The sequence below is a fragment of the Phyllobates terribilis genome, unplaced genomic scaffold (assembly GCF_046119375.1).
Source record: "Phyllobates terribilis strain yellow unplaced genomic scaffold, ASM4611937v1 Scaffold_3__8_contigs__length_932513732, whole genome shotgun sequence".
In the NCBI taxonomy this organism is placed as follows: domain Eukaryota; kingdom Metazoa; phylum Chordata; class Amphibia; order Anura; family Dendrobatidae; genus Phyllobates; species Phyllobates terribilis.
In genome coordinates this window covers 224,038,072-224,053,229 of record NW_027362763.1, presented here as the reverse complement: position 1 = coordinate 224,053,229, position 15,158 = coordinate 224,038,072, and the positions used below count along the sequence as shown (strand labels likewise).

General features: G+C 41.3%; 2 protein-coding genes across 4 annotated transcripts in view; one reads left to right on the top strand and one right to left on the bottom strand.

Moving 5' to 3' along the window:
* HPS3 (HPS3 biogenesis of lysosomal organelles complex 2 subunit 1) overlaps window positions 1–4,411 on the top strand; it is a 69,595-nt gene extending 65,184 nt beyond the window's left edge. For all 3 annotated transcript variants that reach the window (XM_073674644.1, XM_073674643.1, XM_073674645.1), the window contains 2 exons: window positions 1,913–2,003; window positions 3,511–4,411. In XM_073674644.1, the coding sequence (XP_073530745.1) occupies window positions 1,913–2,003; window positions 3,511–3,638 (219 nt within the window). In that variant the 3' untranslated portion in view covers window positions 3,639–4,411. The remainder of the gene's footprint in view (window positions 1–1,912; window positions 2,004–3,510) is intronic.
* Window positions 4,412–7,677: 3,266 nt separating this feature from the next.
* Window positions 7,678–15,158, bottom strand: part of CP (ceruloplasmin) — a 123,042-nt gene continuing 115,561 nt past the window's right edge. Inside the window, exons 17-20 of the mRNA XM_073674642.1 lie at window positions 13,552–13,771; window positions 11,817–11,956; window positions 9,203–9,359; window positions 7,678–7,843 (exon numbers count right to left, since the gene is read on the bottom strand). Of these exons, the coding sequence (XP_073530743.1) occupies window positions 7,767–7,843; window positions 9,203–9,359; window positions 11,817–11,956; window positions 13,552–13,771 (594 nt within the window). The 3' untranslated portion in view covers window positions 7,678–7,766. The remainder of the gene's footprint in view (window positions 7,844–9,202; window positions 9,360–11,816; window positions 11,957–13,551; window positions 13,772–15,158) is intronic.

The window sequence follows — 15,158 nt, the reverse complement described above, 5'->3', positions numbered from 1 at the left end:
TGAGGAAAATCCGAGAAGAAGAAGCAAGAGTAATCGTAATAGCCCCCTTTTGGCCAAAGAGAGCATGGTTTTCATTGTTGAGGAGGTTGTCAATCTCCGATCCATGGATTCTCCCGGACCTTCTTTCTCAGGGTCCGGTCGTCCTTCCTCAGGTGTCAAGCTTACACTTGACAGCCTGGAATTTGAGAGGGCTCTTCTGAAAGACAAAGGTTTCTCCCCAAATTTGATCACCACACTACTTCAAAGTAGAAAACCAGTCACCACCAAACTATACGGGAAAACCTGGAAGAAATTCCTTCCAGGTTTCAGGTTGGGTGGGGAGGTTCCGTTGACAGCTATCCTGTAATATTTACAGAGGGGTTTGGAGCAGGGCCTGGCCACAAGTACCTTTAAAAGTTCAAGTTGCGGCCCTGGGAGCACTCTATAACTTTGAACTAGCCAGGGATAGATGGGTATCTAGGTTTATTAAGGCATCAGCTATATCCTGCCCTATCCCATCCCGAAATACTACACCCTGGGATTTGAACTTGGTCCTTTCAGCCCTAACTGAGGCACCTTTTGAACCTCTGTCAGAAGCGTCCCTAAAAACTCTGTCTCTAAAAACAGCACTCTTGGTAGCTCTCACATCCGCACGGAGGGTTAGTGATATTCAGGCCCTATCGGCAGGCCCCCCCCCTTCACACAAATCTTGGAGGATAGAGTTATTCTGAAAACTGACCCTGCCTATCTACCAAAAGTGGCATCAAGATTTCACAGGTCCCAGGAAATCACCCTCCCTTCTTTCTGCCCTAACCCTAGGAACACGAAAGAGAGGGTCCTGCATACACTAGACGTCAGTAGGTGCCTAATCCAGTATCTAGAGGCAACACAAGAGTGTAGGCAGGATAGTTCTTTGTCTGCTTTCGGGGTCCTCGTAAGGGGAAGAAAGCTTCTAAGGGCACGCTGGCCAGATAGATAAGGGAGGCCATCACATTATCTTACTCCTCACGTGGAGAAGCTGCCCCGGAGAAACTGAAGGCCCACTCAACAAGAGCCGTGGCAGCCTCCTGGGCGGAGAAGGCCGGTGCTACGATAGAGCGGCAACCTGGTCTTCCCCCTCTACCTTCTTTAATCACTACCAGCTAGACTTAACCTCTTCTTCAGACCTTACTTTCAGGAGAAGGGTTCTGGAAGCTGTGGTCCCCCCCCCTAATGAGTCACTTCTCTGCAATTCTCTCCGTGGTGCCGTCATGGGGGAAGGAGAAAGACGTAGTTACTTACCGGTAACGGGATTTCTCAGAGCCCATGACGGCACCCGTAGATTCCCTCCCTTCACGTTTGGGTGCGCACGCTTATTAGTTAATTATTGCAGCCACGTGGTGTGTCTAGCGAGGTCTTAAATTGTAAAATTTTGTGTTACTAACCTGGTGGTCCTCTCATGCTCTGTAAACAACTGATGCGGGAGATAGGTACCGCCCTTTTATCTGTAGGTTTCCTGTCCTTGAAGGGCGGATCCCCTCTCTCCGTAGTGCCGTCATGGGCTCTGAGAAATCCCGTTACTCGTATAATACCTTCAAATATTTACACGGCTCTACCTTTTGCACCCTTTCTAAATATGTTACATTAGTCACCATGAAATCCTGTGGCACTGCCTCTGTTACACAAGCCACTAAGAAAGTAAGATACATTTGTCTATTACCTAGCTCAGTTTCCTAAATACTCGTGGATGAAGGCTTGCAGCTTTATCAATGTTTAAAGAGGTTTCCCACTTAATATTTATATTAATGGGTTTTTTTTGTTTTTTTATCACGTTTATCTTCATGGTATTACTGGTTTGTTTGTTTTTTTTACTGATTTTTCTCACTTGATTTTCATTTTTAGATTTCCTGTTGATCTTTGTAATATCATTATTTTCTCTGTTTTTGAATTGTAGGCTCTGTGGTGGAACAAGTTGTTACCTGAGCTCTGCAATAGGGTTCGTGAGAGTGAAAACACTAATGAAGTATTTATTTCCTCTTTAAAAGGTAAAGGTTATTAGTCTGTAAGGTCGTCTGTATGTGATTCTGGCGCTCTAAGCTACAATTTATGATTGGGCAGGAATGGCACTTACAAATGCCGTGCGGCAAATCATAAACTGAGCCACACATTGAGGTGACAAATTGGGGACGAAAAAGTTACATGCCGCACATGATGTTACATTCTGATAGCCCTCTGTTCAGTCTAAAAGGGGCTACATTTTGAAGTCTTTTTTTTAAAGAGTCTCTTTACTTCGCACACTTACTGACTCTGTTACTTGCCATAGCATTTTTATTATTCAGAATTACTAAACTGAAGGAAACCTTTTCTGATGACTGGTTCTAATTAATACCACAGATTGTTTTAGCTAATTTCTCGAATTCTTGTGGAAGGCCAAACCAAACAACAGGCCAAGTTTAATTCTGCTCATTATTATTTTCCATCACCTAATGTTGAGCTGGTGTTGCAGATCTAACAGTTTTCTGACTGCTGAGCTCTATATAACCCCGCCCTCACCACTGACTGGCAGCTTTATGCCTATGCACAGTGTACAGAGAAAGCTGCCAATCAGTGGTGGGGGCGGGGTTATACACAGCTCATGAATATGGAGGACTATGACAGCAGGTTTACTAGTCCTCTAGTGATAATCTGCTGATTTAAACTGTGATTTTTATCAAAACTGCAGCAAGCAGCCCAGTAAGTGACACATCGCTGAAATTGGCATCTTTGTCTTGAGCTGCTCTCACGTTAGAAGGAAAAACCTGGTGACAGATTCACTTTAAGTATAAATAATAAGTATAATGTACCTTCATCTAACACACACACACACACACACACACACACACACACACACACACACACACACACACACACACACACACACACACACACACACACACACACACACACACACACACATATATATATATATATATATATATATATATATATATATATATATATATATACACATACACACATACACACACACACACACACACACACACACACACACACTGGCCCCCACAGTTTTTACTAAGTACTGACATAAAATAAAACTGCATACCTAACCCCGTTCTCCGATGTGCTGCTCCGGTGTATGTAGAGTATGGATCCGCACTGCAGGCACAAACTAGTGATATTGTCACGCCTGCTGCAATGAGACACATACGCACAAGCTGAATGATGGCATATGGAGCTCCTCTTCGACCATTGTATTCAATGGTATCTGCATCCTGAGTTTTCTGGTAAATTGAGATGCTGGCGGTGTGGGAGAAAGGGGGCTAGGTGGTGCAGTATTCCACGGTCTTCAGCTTTTTGTCTGTGCCGTGCCGGACAGGAAAAGACAAAGGCCCAGATGTGACCCATGGGCCGCGCTTTACCCACGTCTGCTCTTCTGGAATCAGGGCTCGGGTATATTTCAATGTAGATGAGTTACATGGAATGAGCGGTCACTAAATAACATTGTACCAGATGTCAGAATCCTTTATTCATTTTATGTTTGTCTCATTTTAGAAACTTTAGATGTTATCGCCACAGAACTTGACCTTCAAGATTTCCTCAACCTGCTGCCCGACGATGGAAATGCAGCATTTTTCTTGCCTTACCTTTTATGTCAAAGCCAAAGAAAACTTGTAACGTAAACTTTTTTGTTTCTTGGGTGAACTTAACGTCACATAGATGGCGCTCCAAAATCTGCTGTGTCCAATAAACCATACAAAAAGGTAAAATGGCTGCAAATTAAGTTTATTCTGAAAATATGGCGACAATTACATCTCAGAGGTGTATGTGCAAAATGCATCGGATATACTGGTGTCTGGCAAAACCGCTCCCTTTATGATCATTAGTGACCTTCATACTTCAGTTTTCAGCATTATCTTGAAATTCTGACATAAGAACACGAGCCGCTCTTTAACTAGTTCAGGGCTGGGCTATTTTCCTCCTTCCTGAACAGGCACATTTTTATTTATTTTTTTTGTTTTTTTTTTTGTACATGCACTTTTAACAGCTCTAAAGAAGGAAAAAACTCTAATTTGGATATTTAAAGAATTGTTTCCTCTCTTGCAGCCTCCGTTTAGTCCCGGCAGCGCTCTCTGTAAGCTGGGAGGACGCAGTGTCAGCATTCTCCTCCATCACAGGACGCTGCATTCGGGCTATAAGATGCACTCAATTTTTAACAAGAGTTTTTCTTGTTAAAAAATGCGTCTTCTAGTCTGAAAAATACGGTAACTCTGTTCATGTGTTGAGCTACTGGTCCATTTAATAAGCTGCCAAACTCTAACCTTGACATTTTGGGACCACGTCATGGTTCCTAGAGGAAATTATATTAACCTCTTCACGACATCCGCCATACATGTACGGCAAGACGATCGCGTTGGCTCGCTAGCAGAGCTGGCAAAATCAGCAGCAGGAGTCTGCTATATAATAACGTACGCATTTACCTCAACAAAGCAAGAAAAGACGCAGACGTATATGTGTTAAAAACATTAAAAAAGAAATCACAAATGGCAAATAAAACAAGCATAAAAATGTCCTTTTATAAATTATAATAAACCTAATTTCCCTACGCATATTGAGACCATCAGGGATACGTGTACCTAAATTATAAATCCAGAACGCTTCCCTGGTAAGTAATAGTCTCCTGTGGTCTCTTCCCCTATTAGATCTTTTGACTCTCTCAATTTCATACACTTGCAGAGAAGAAATTTCCTATGGTGGTGAACCATAAAGTGATTTGATACATGTGATATATTGCGGCTAGCACCAATATCCGTAATATGTTCAGATATACGAACTTTAAGTTTGCGTCAAGTGCAACCCACATACATCTTGTGACAAAGAGAGCAGCTAATAATATAATTAACATCTTGAGTATTGCAAATGGTGTCATCTTTAATATTGTAGTTACATGTATTATGATTATGGAATGTTTTGGTAACAAGTTCTACAGCGGTTACTACCGCATTTATACAGTACCTTGCATGACCATGTCTCAGATTCTTTACAGGATGAAACATAACTTTGAGACACAATATTTCCACTTGCAGTTGCTCTCTTTGATACAATAGAACAGCCAGGTTCCAAAATAGAGAAGAAAATAGGATCTTCATATAGTATGGGCAATACGTTGTCACTTGTTAGGTCCTGGACAACCATTTTAACAATCTATGCGGCACATGTTTCCAGAAGCACAAGCTGGGCACTATGTATTGTGTACTAAAATGGCATATTTTCAGTTTTCGCCTGCACTTACAGGTCCCCGGCCTTTCTCCCCCATTCCTCTGTCGCTGACCTCCGTCACCCTTCCCTGTGACCTGCTCGTCTGCCCGCGATCTTTTGCGAACACCATCATTCCCAGGTGCATGTGCAGATTGATAGTCCGGCTCTAAGGTCATCAGGACCTTTCTGCACTTGTTGATCATTTGCATGAAAATTTGCTGATGGATTTCTATAAATCGGTTGCACAGGCTCCTAAAACAAAGGTATGGACAATAACAACATTGCTGGGACTCTCCATAAATGACGTTAGTTTGCGGTCTAAAACCTGCTGACTGGTTCCCTGTAACACTGCCGCTTTTAAATCCGTGCATCTTATTTCAGGTGTTTTTTAGTAATTTGGTTAATCCCTTGAAAATCCCTAGAAAATTAAGCTTACGCCGGCCAAGTACTAGGTAGAGTTGCGCTATGATTTATGCCTGCCACCTTTCTATAGTAAGTTTCTTAGGCTGCACATGGCCCCATCCGCCTCCTGTATACTCAGTCCACTTTTTTAAAAAGTGGCCGTGAGTGGCAAAAAAGTAGCAAAGTATGATGTAAATGCGCTGTAATTTGCAATGTTCTGGAGAAAAACATACTAATTCATGCGTTGTGCGCATAAATTGCCAGGACAATGACACGTAGGGCCTGAGTTATCTAAGCTTTTAGATTAGAAATCTGGCGTAAAATTTTTTGAAAAGGCTCAAAATGTTGGCGCAACTCAAATCTGCTCCTAAATTTTGCAACTTTTAGGCTATGTGCCCACGATGCAGAAATGCTGCATATTTTTTCCGCTTCTACCTGGCAGGAAAAACGCATGTAAAATCCGCATGCGTTTTTCCTGCCAGGGAGAAGCGTTTGTCAAGCGTTTTTCCAAGTGATTTTAGCATCACTTGGAAAAGTGCTTGACAACTTGGTTACACAATATAAATTCATGCAACCGGCATGGATTTATAGTAGTGTGATCAAGTAATAGTTAAAAAAAAAGAATAAGAATGGTAAAAAATAAAAAAGAAAGATTATACTCGCCTTCCGATGGCCCCCGGTCTTTTCTCCGCTGCGTCCGGTCTCTTATACGGGTCGCGGTCGTGTGACCTGTCACATGACTAAATGATGTCATAGAAGGTCCTTTTAGACCATCGCGAGCTGCCCAACACACCGGACCCATCGCTGAGGAGGCCGGGGGCCATCGGAAGGTAAGTATAATCTTTATTTTTTATTTTAAATTCTTTTTTTAACAGGTAAAGGGAACCCGGGAGTCTCCTCTTCTCCAGACCCGGGTACCATCCGCACATTGAATCGCTTAATATCCGTGTGTGCACATGTACTCATGCGGATATTAAGCAATTCATTGCAAGTCAATGGCTGAAATTACGCTGCGTGTCCGCAAAATTAATGGACATGCTGCGTATTTTTCCGCAGTGATAATCCGCAGCGGAAATTTCCGCAGCATGTGCACAGCACATGCGGATTGTCATTGGGGACCATGGGGCACGTATTACCAAGCGTTTTTTAAGCATTTTCGCTGCGGAAATTCCGCTGCAAAAATGCTTGAAAAACGCATATTGGGCACGCAGCCTTAGCGTTCTTACACCATTTTCGCCTAGCTCCAACAAAGTGGGCAGGACGGGGTCATAGCAACTCCCACTCATTCATAACTACAAGCAGTGTTCTGTACGGCACAAATCTTACTTCAGTACTCGACTGGAGTAAGGTCTGTGGCGAGGCGCATAACACTTTTTAGGCGCGCCTAATTCATTGAGGCGTGTGCTCTTAATGGATTCGGAGTGTCTGACTCCAGCATACCCTGCCATCAAGACCAGGTGAAAGATGCTGGTATTGAAGAATTGGGGCCGTAATGCACAAATCGTGGCGAGGTGCCCTATAACAGCACCACTTTTTGCTCAGTTACACAGGACCTAGACACCTTATTGGGCTTCTGCTAAATGCTGGACAGGTGAGGGGCAGGATGTCATACGAAGTCTTTCCTGTGATATCTTCCCGATTGTATTTTCACTATATCGATGCAAGTTTACGTAATCTTTATCTTTTGAGCATCACTGGCAGGTGACAGTATGGTGGGACATGGGTCAGGGACTCAGGAGGACCACAAGAGGAAGGAGTGGGCCCACAGTCATTATTCTGCTGTTGATATAATGTTTTATGCTGCAGTCAATATTCAGTGTTACATTATGTCCTATACTCCAGTCCCATCTAGAGCTGCGTCACTATTCCGCTGTTACATTATGTCTTATACTCAAATCACCACCGGAGCTGCATTGCCGATATCTACAACTTCACAGTGAATGTATCATGGTTTTTTAAAAGGGCGTGGTTAATGTCTGAAAAATTTGGAGGCCATCCATGGTTTTTGGTCTGGATATCCAGAAAAATAAATAAATAAAATTCTCTAATGTTGGTGAGGTGTTTTGCTAATATTCTTTATTTTGTAGAATAGGTTATTTTCTGGTACAAATATTTCATGGGAGATGTAACAATTGTTATTCAGATTTGGCTCAAGCTGAGTCGTCTTCTACTTGCTTTGTAACCCCCGGAAGGTGTTTAATAAACTTGTGAATTAAAGTTTCTTTTTCTGTACAGGAATATAAGAAAAATGCAACTCAATTAGGCAAAAATCACAAGATAGAAATATATTATTTGCGTGGATAATGCCTCTGGTTAAAGAAGCACTCCTCCCATCAAAGTTTTTATCCTCGTACTATATTGCAGTCATCATATTATACAGCACTGTGTACTTACAATTGCTCATTTTGCCTTTCTACCCAGCTAATTCTTCTCTTTTCTCTGCTGTGTAGAAACAAGAAGTCTCTTGTCCCTGCAAAAATCATTCCCCGCTTCAGCTCTGAACCCAGCTGCTCCCTCCTCCTCCCTTCCAGGGACTTTTGCAGTGACTTATGACTCGTACAGGAAAATGGACTTCCTGTTTCTACATAGAACTTTGGAGGATTCACCTAGTCAGTTTTTAATCATGTGATGTTATAGTTAATTCTTCTCTTTTCCATTAGGTCTATGTAGAAAAATGTGCAACTATAAGTACACAGTGCCATATAATATGATGATTGCAATATATTAAGAGGATAAAAACTTTGATGGGAGGAGTGCTTCTTCAAACAGGCTTAGATCAGGATCTCTGTCTCCCAGGAAATTAAATAAGCTCTCAAAATTAACCATAACATCACATACTTGCTAAAGTTGCATGGTTTTCTTAAAAATAATTCAACTGAAATCCCCACAAAGCAAAAACTAATTATTTTATTCCAAATCTGTACAGCAAATGTGTGATCACAGATCCTTACAATAAGGCAGTACGGGTCCATATTACAGGGCTGCAGACAAACAATGTGCCCGTTGAATGGTTCTCCTGTGAGTCGTATTCTTCCTTCTTCTAGCTGAGCACCCTTACAGAATGGTATCTGATTAAGCCATTCTTATTTTTCATAAATTAATATTGTAATAAGCTGTGCCGCTATGTAACTAAAATGCACATGGAGACACCGTATGGACCCATAGTGGCTAAGTGTACCGTAATGTGAATTTGCAATGTGGCCATATGCATTTGACCTCCATTTGCTAGACAGCACCAGAATATTTTATAGCGAATCTGTCACCAGTTTTTGCTACCCCCATCTGAAAGTAGCATAATGCAGGGGCTACTTGCTGTAGTTTTTATAAAATCCCTGTTTTATCTGCTGCATATCTACTATTTATCTGAATGCTGAGCTCTGTATAAACCCACCCATATCACTGATTGTCAGCTTTCTGTCTTTACTGGGCATAGGCAGAAAGTTGACAATCAGTAGTGGGTGAGGCGTTATACTGCGCTCATGAATAACGAAGACCACATGGCAGCAGGTTTACTAGTTACAATGATAATCTCATGCTGATAAAACAGTGATTTTATCAAAACTAGCCTGCAATGCTGATCACTTACTTTCCAATACTGTGTACACAGTCTCCATTCCTGCATGTATATGGTCAGCCACGTGACAATGAAGCAACCACGTTCCTGGGGCCTTTGCAACCATACCAACCGTCTGAAACTTTCCAGGGAAAAGATCAAAAACATCTGAGTGATAATCATCACCCATCTAAAAGTAAGAAGAGAAGTGACGGGTTAGTGGCTGCTGATATTCTCATTTTATGTAGGTAAACGTAGATTGGGATATAAATCTCAAAATCGTCCATTATTTTAAGACCTTTGCTCTGTTTCATATCAATGTGCACTCACTGAGACAAACATAAAACTACATGAATTTACCCCACCTCAGCTCATCTACTTAACTATAAGGCCTAAAGAGATGGTGGTTGCACCTAGGACTTGGAGAATGATGGGGCCCAAAAAGTCACTGCTCCATGTAGGCAGACCAGCGCTATAGTTGGTGAGTTCTGTCCCCGAGATTATAATGGATGCCAGGCGCTGTAATCTATGCCAAAACTCTGGCCTCTAAAGGCTTCATTCAGATGTCTGTTCTTCGCATCCGAGTGCTAGCCATGCTTTTCACTGGTAAGGGAACTCCATCTATTTTGGAGACCCTAAACCCTGTATACAGGTGTCCCTGGGGGTGTGTGTTCGCATCCGTTTGAATTGCTCTCCTCCTCAGGCAGCCGTAACTTGGGGCCCTTTGTTGTCATGAATGAGCCAGACATTATTAATAAAATACACTTGTTTACTTGATTTTGGAACGATGTACAATAGGTACTAGGTAAAACACTTGAATCCTTCATCTGCAGTACATGACAAAGGCACAAACATATCGGTTGTGGATAGCTGCACATAACTTGTGAAGATCACTGCTGAAGTACAACAGGTTAAACTGAGGACCTCCATCTTCCCAGTACATGGCCACACGGGTCGATGTGTTTCGCTGTGACTACTGCACCCAGTACTACACTATGTGGACAATATAAGGGAGCTCTTCCAGGTGCTATACCTTATGGATGTGTCCCAGACTGGCTGACCCCGTATTCCTTCACAAAGACCTCCAGGTCCGGCAATCACTAAGATTCGCTTTAAATGTCTTTCACTAGGTGCCCCAACTTGGATGATAGAGGAGAACTTCCATTGCTGTTACTTGGTATTGATCTACCTTCCATGAGACTGCTTTTCTTGCACACACCCAAAATGGCTGACGCTGCTGAGATTATCTTCATTTTTCTGAAGCTGAACTTGAACTGACTATACAACAGGAACTAAGCTCCTAGTGCCCATTTACTCCTCCCCAACCATGGGGCTGGCCTTACAATTAACACTGAATACAGTAAATTTCAACCTACACGAGAATAAAATACACAATAATATACAGGTCACACAAGATAATGCATAAGGAGTCTTCAGAGAGAGAGAGTTTGACATCACCTTTTAGACATAGATAGCACTCATACCAGGGTATGTGGCCATCAACAAGTCTGTGATTTTTCGCAGACTGAGCAGTCCACAGAAAGTTGCGGAGACGTCAGATCAAAATCAGCAATGCAAGTCTATGGATCTGGGAAAAAATCAGACTGCACTCGGATGCCATCTGAGTGCGGTCCAATTTTCATGGACTGTCAGAGAGGAGAAGGTGGAGAAACTTTTTTTTTTTTCCCCCTCCATAAATGAGAAAAATTGATGACTCTCGGACCATAATCTGATAAAAGTCTTATCAAAATACGTATGTGAGAAAAATGGGCGTCTGAATGAAGCCTCAAGGAACATTCTCATTGGAGAGAAATAATCATACTATTCAGACCTTGGGGGATCAGGCTGAGTTTCGCTACCGGCAAACAGCTGATTTTGCAGGAAAATCCATGCCCAGCCAGGCATTTAACCTGTTTTGTTAGATGAAGGCAAAAATCCACCAGAATGGGAGGCTTGTCGTTCTGATTCATAGATGGGGTCTCGAGCAGAGAAATCCCCCTTTATGACATGCAACAGGACATATAACAGAGGTTTTCTTCCTAAAACAAACCTTTTAACATTTTCCTAAATTCAATGTAATACATCTACTAACACTTGTAAGACTTAAAGCACACTATTTATGCTATTAAAAAGGCATACTGTATATGTGTGAAGAGCAGTTAATGAAACTTTTTCGGGTATCTAAATAGATAAATACAATTAATTAAATAATAAGATGTACTTCTATTGGGCTGAGACTGTCACATTATTCCTCACAGGGACACTGGATAGGGCTTTGCCAGGCTACCTGTTGTGAAATGCTTAGTATATCTATAGCTCTCAATGGAGAAGAAAATAATCAGGCCGTTCTAGAAAGACTGTCCGGATTAGGGTCACCTTGGCGTGGTGTGATGATTTTTAGGGGTTTTTTTTTAATCAAAATTACATTAAGTGCCCTATGTTATTTCCATGCACTATTGCTATTTATTTTCGTACTGCAGGCTATTTTCTCACTTTGTTTTTCTTAGGTTTTGTCAGTTCTAGTAAGAGGTCTCAAGTTTTTCAACTCTTCAGTCTACCCCTGACAGGAGATCACTTTTAGGCATAGTTTATTCCATGTAATTCAGAGCCCTGTCTTCATTAGAAACAAGTTTATTAAAATCATTACCGTATATTCAAAGCTGTGTGCGTGAAAGTGCACTGTGTGTATGTCCACTTCATTCCCCAGGCCAATGAGGTGCCAGTTTATATGGTCCCCGACGTGCATAGTAAGGCCTTGTAAGTTGGCATATAATTTACCATTAATAGCTGAAATACAAGTGATCACAGACCATGTGCATTAAAGCAAGTGACGTCACCGAGGCTTGAGCAAAGCACATATTCATAAACAGGATTAGTATGTACCAATGATCTTTTGTCTACATTTGTATGATATATATTATATATGTTCAATAAATGTCTTTTGTGTAAGGCATTCTTGTTTTGTATGGGTAACAGGATAATTAGCAGTCAGGTAGACTTTTTTTTTAGCCTTAAGAATTAAAAGGAATACACAAATTTTATTTCAATAAAAATTTGAAATAATTTAAAGCAAATCTGTTATCAAGATTTTTCTATCTAATCTGAGAGCTGCATAATGTGGAGACAGAGACCCTGATTCCAGCCGGTGTCATTTACTGAGCTACTTGCTGTAGTTTTGGTAAAATCTCAGTTTCCGCAACAGGAAATTATCACTAGAGGACTAGTCAACCTGCTTCCATGTAGTCCTCCATATTCATGATTGGTGTATTACTCCGCCTCCATCACTGATTGGTAGTTTTCTGCCTATGCACAGTATATATAGAAAGCTGTCAATCAGTGGTGAAGGCGGGGTTTTCTGAGTTCAGCTTTCAGAGTACTGAGAGATCTGCAGCAGAAAGAACAGGGATTTTATCAATACTTCAGCAAGAAGCTCAGTAAGTGATACATTGTTGGACTCAGGGTATCCGCCCGTACTTCATTCTGCTTTCAGATGGAGTAGCAAAAACCTGGTGACAAATTCCCTTTTAAAGAAAAAATTTGAGTTAAACACTAATGTTTTGGATAAAAAAAAGACAGTATTGTATATTAGAATATCATGACACACTTAATGGGCATATAAATACATTCAGTAATAAATATGCACCACATCAATATTTGAGTACCACGTGCTTCCTGATGCTCCACAATTGGGGGGTATCATCATCTGGTCGGTATCATCAGGCTACCAGATACCACTGACCATTGTAGGCATCAGTCACATGTCAAAGTCACTTATCAAAGTCACATGTCAATGTCATTTATCAATGTCACTTAGCAAAGTCAGTTCTCAGACAGGGTATTTAGCCTCAAACTGACATTATTCTGATGTTTGACTTTGATATCTGATCATGTCCTAAAATGGACACTGTAGGCCACACATATTTCACTGTGTAATGTCAGGCAGCTATTGATGTGGTGCATAAATATTACTGATGGAGGTATTATATGTAGGTCCTGTAATTTCTATACCCAGTAATTAGGAGAGGTACATTACTATTACAGACTGTGGCGCAGCTTTGCCTCTTTTTTTCACCGTAGGCATATTCCATTTTACATTGTGTGTACATTTTTATCTAATTGTGATGTGCAGTATTAAATAAAGGTAATTTTCCTTTTTTGTAACTCTAATGCCCCCTTTATTACTGTAGTTTATTTAAAGGGGAGCCACACTGCTGTATTTTATATACCCAACCAGTGTAGGTTTCTTGTGTATTTCCTGTACAGACGTCATACTGTCAGGGTGTTTTCACAATCAGGCACCCGTTCAGTTTGTTCTTTTTTACCTTTCTAAACTTTTAGTTAAACATTTCAAGAGGCACGAGAACTTTGAGATGGAGACGTACCATGCATCAAGTTGCTTTCAATAAACTCTTCATCGTCTTTCTTCACTTCTTCAGGATGCAGGGAATATGTTTCAATGTTTTCTTCTAGATACCAGGATTTATTTTCATCAAATATCAGAAAAAGAAGAAAAAATCGCAAGATCGTCTCCTTATGTAAGCTCAATAGAAATAAGGGTTTTTTGCAAATCACAAGAGGCCCAACCAATCCACTGTATGTGTCCTAAGAGAGAAGGCAGTTACCTCAGTGCACTACATGGAGGAATGAATCAATGTCGTCCTGACTCCTTTAAAAAGAATGACGACTTGGAAACTACATGGACCAATAAATTGTCTGTGAGTTCTTAAAGGAGCACAAGGATCCCCAGGCAGCACACGGGACATTGCATATTCTTATATATCGATAACCCATTTGTTCCATTAAAAGTCAACTTTGCCATTTAGGGATTTGTGGAAAGTTTGCAAAGTTAGGAAACTTTCACAAATGACAGTAACCAACACTACAAGAGCCATAAAATTGTTCTTTTTGCCAACATGGCGCTTATTTTTGCAGGACAAGTTGCATTTGTCCATGGCACCACGGGCCAATTGTTTTTATTCCATGTCTATTAGTAAAAAAGAGAAAGCATTCACATGACTTTAAGAATGACTTTAACCCCGTAAAGTAGTTCTCTGTGAAAAACACAGAAAACAACCAGCATATGCCTGAATATAATTGCAAAAGTAATTCTCTTTTGTTTTCATTATCTTGCCCGGCTCTGAACTGTCCCTATGCCTTTATACTGCCAAGGCTGGCTGTGAGTGGGAATACCATGTATAGGACTACAATTCCCATAATGCTCCTCCCGCAGACATCGCCCCTTCTTATACTCGCCGCCTGCCTCTCTGATTACGGAACTACCTTGTAACATTTCACTCCTTTTAAATGCATTTTACATTGTTTTTATTCCATACTTTTTAGTCCCCCCTAAAGAAATTAAAGGGGTTTTCCCACGAACAAAAGTTCATTTTAAAAATTGTCTGTGTCTGACCGTGTACGGAACATACCACATCTCCTGGGCAGGGGAGGATGCAAAAGAGGGATTCATTTTGTGAGGTAAAATAATGTTTAAAAACAGGCAGTCAAACATTTTATCTCACAAAATGAATCCCCTGCGATCCCCTGCTGTAATGTCTGTATTGTCTTTTGCTTCCTCCCCTGCCCAGGAGATGTGGTATGTTCCGTACACAGTCAGACACAGACCATTTTTAAAATAAACTTTTGTTTGTGGGAAAACCTCTTAAAGGGGTTGTTCAGATTTCACTAGTAAGTCTGCAATCACTGTGTGTGACTGCAGACATGTGATTCATTACATCGCGCCCCATGTGCACTGTTAGGATTCTCCAGTGCCATCTACGAAACCGGACGGTCATGTGACAGCAAGCCTGTGATGTGCATACTTCCAGCCACATTCTGACTAGACGCACGCGTCCTCACTCAATTCACTTGTATTGAGCGAGGCCGCGCATGTCTATTTGGAGTATGGCCAGGAGTATACATATTCCATACTTCCGGTCACATGACTGCCCGCTCCTGCCACTGGGAAATCCTGACAGCACGCACCGTGCAC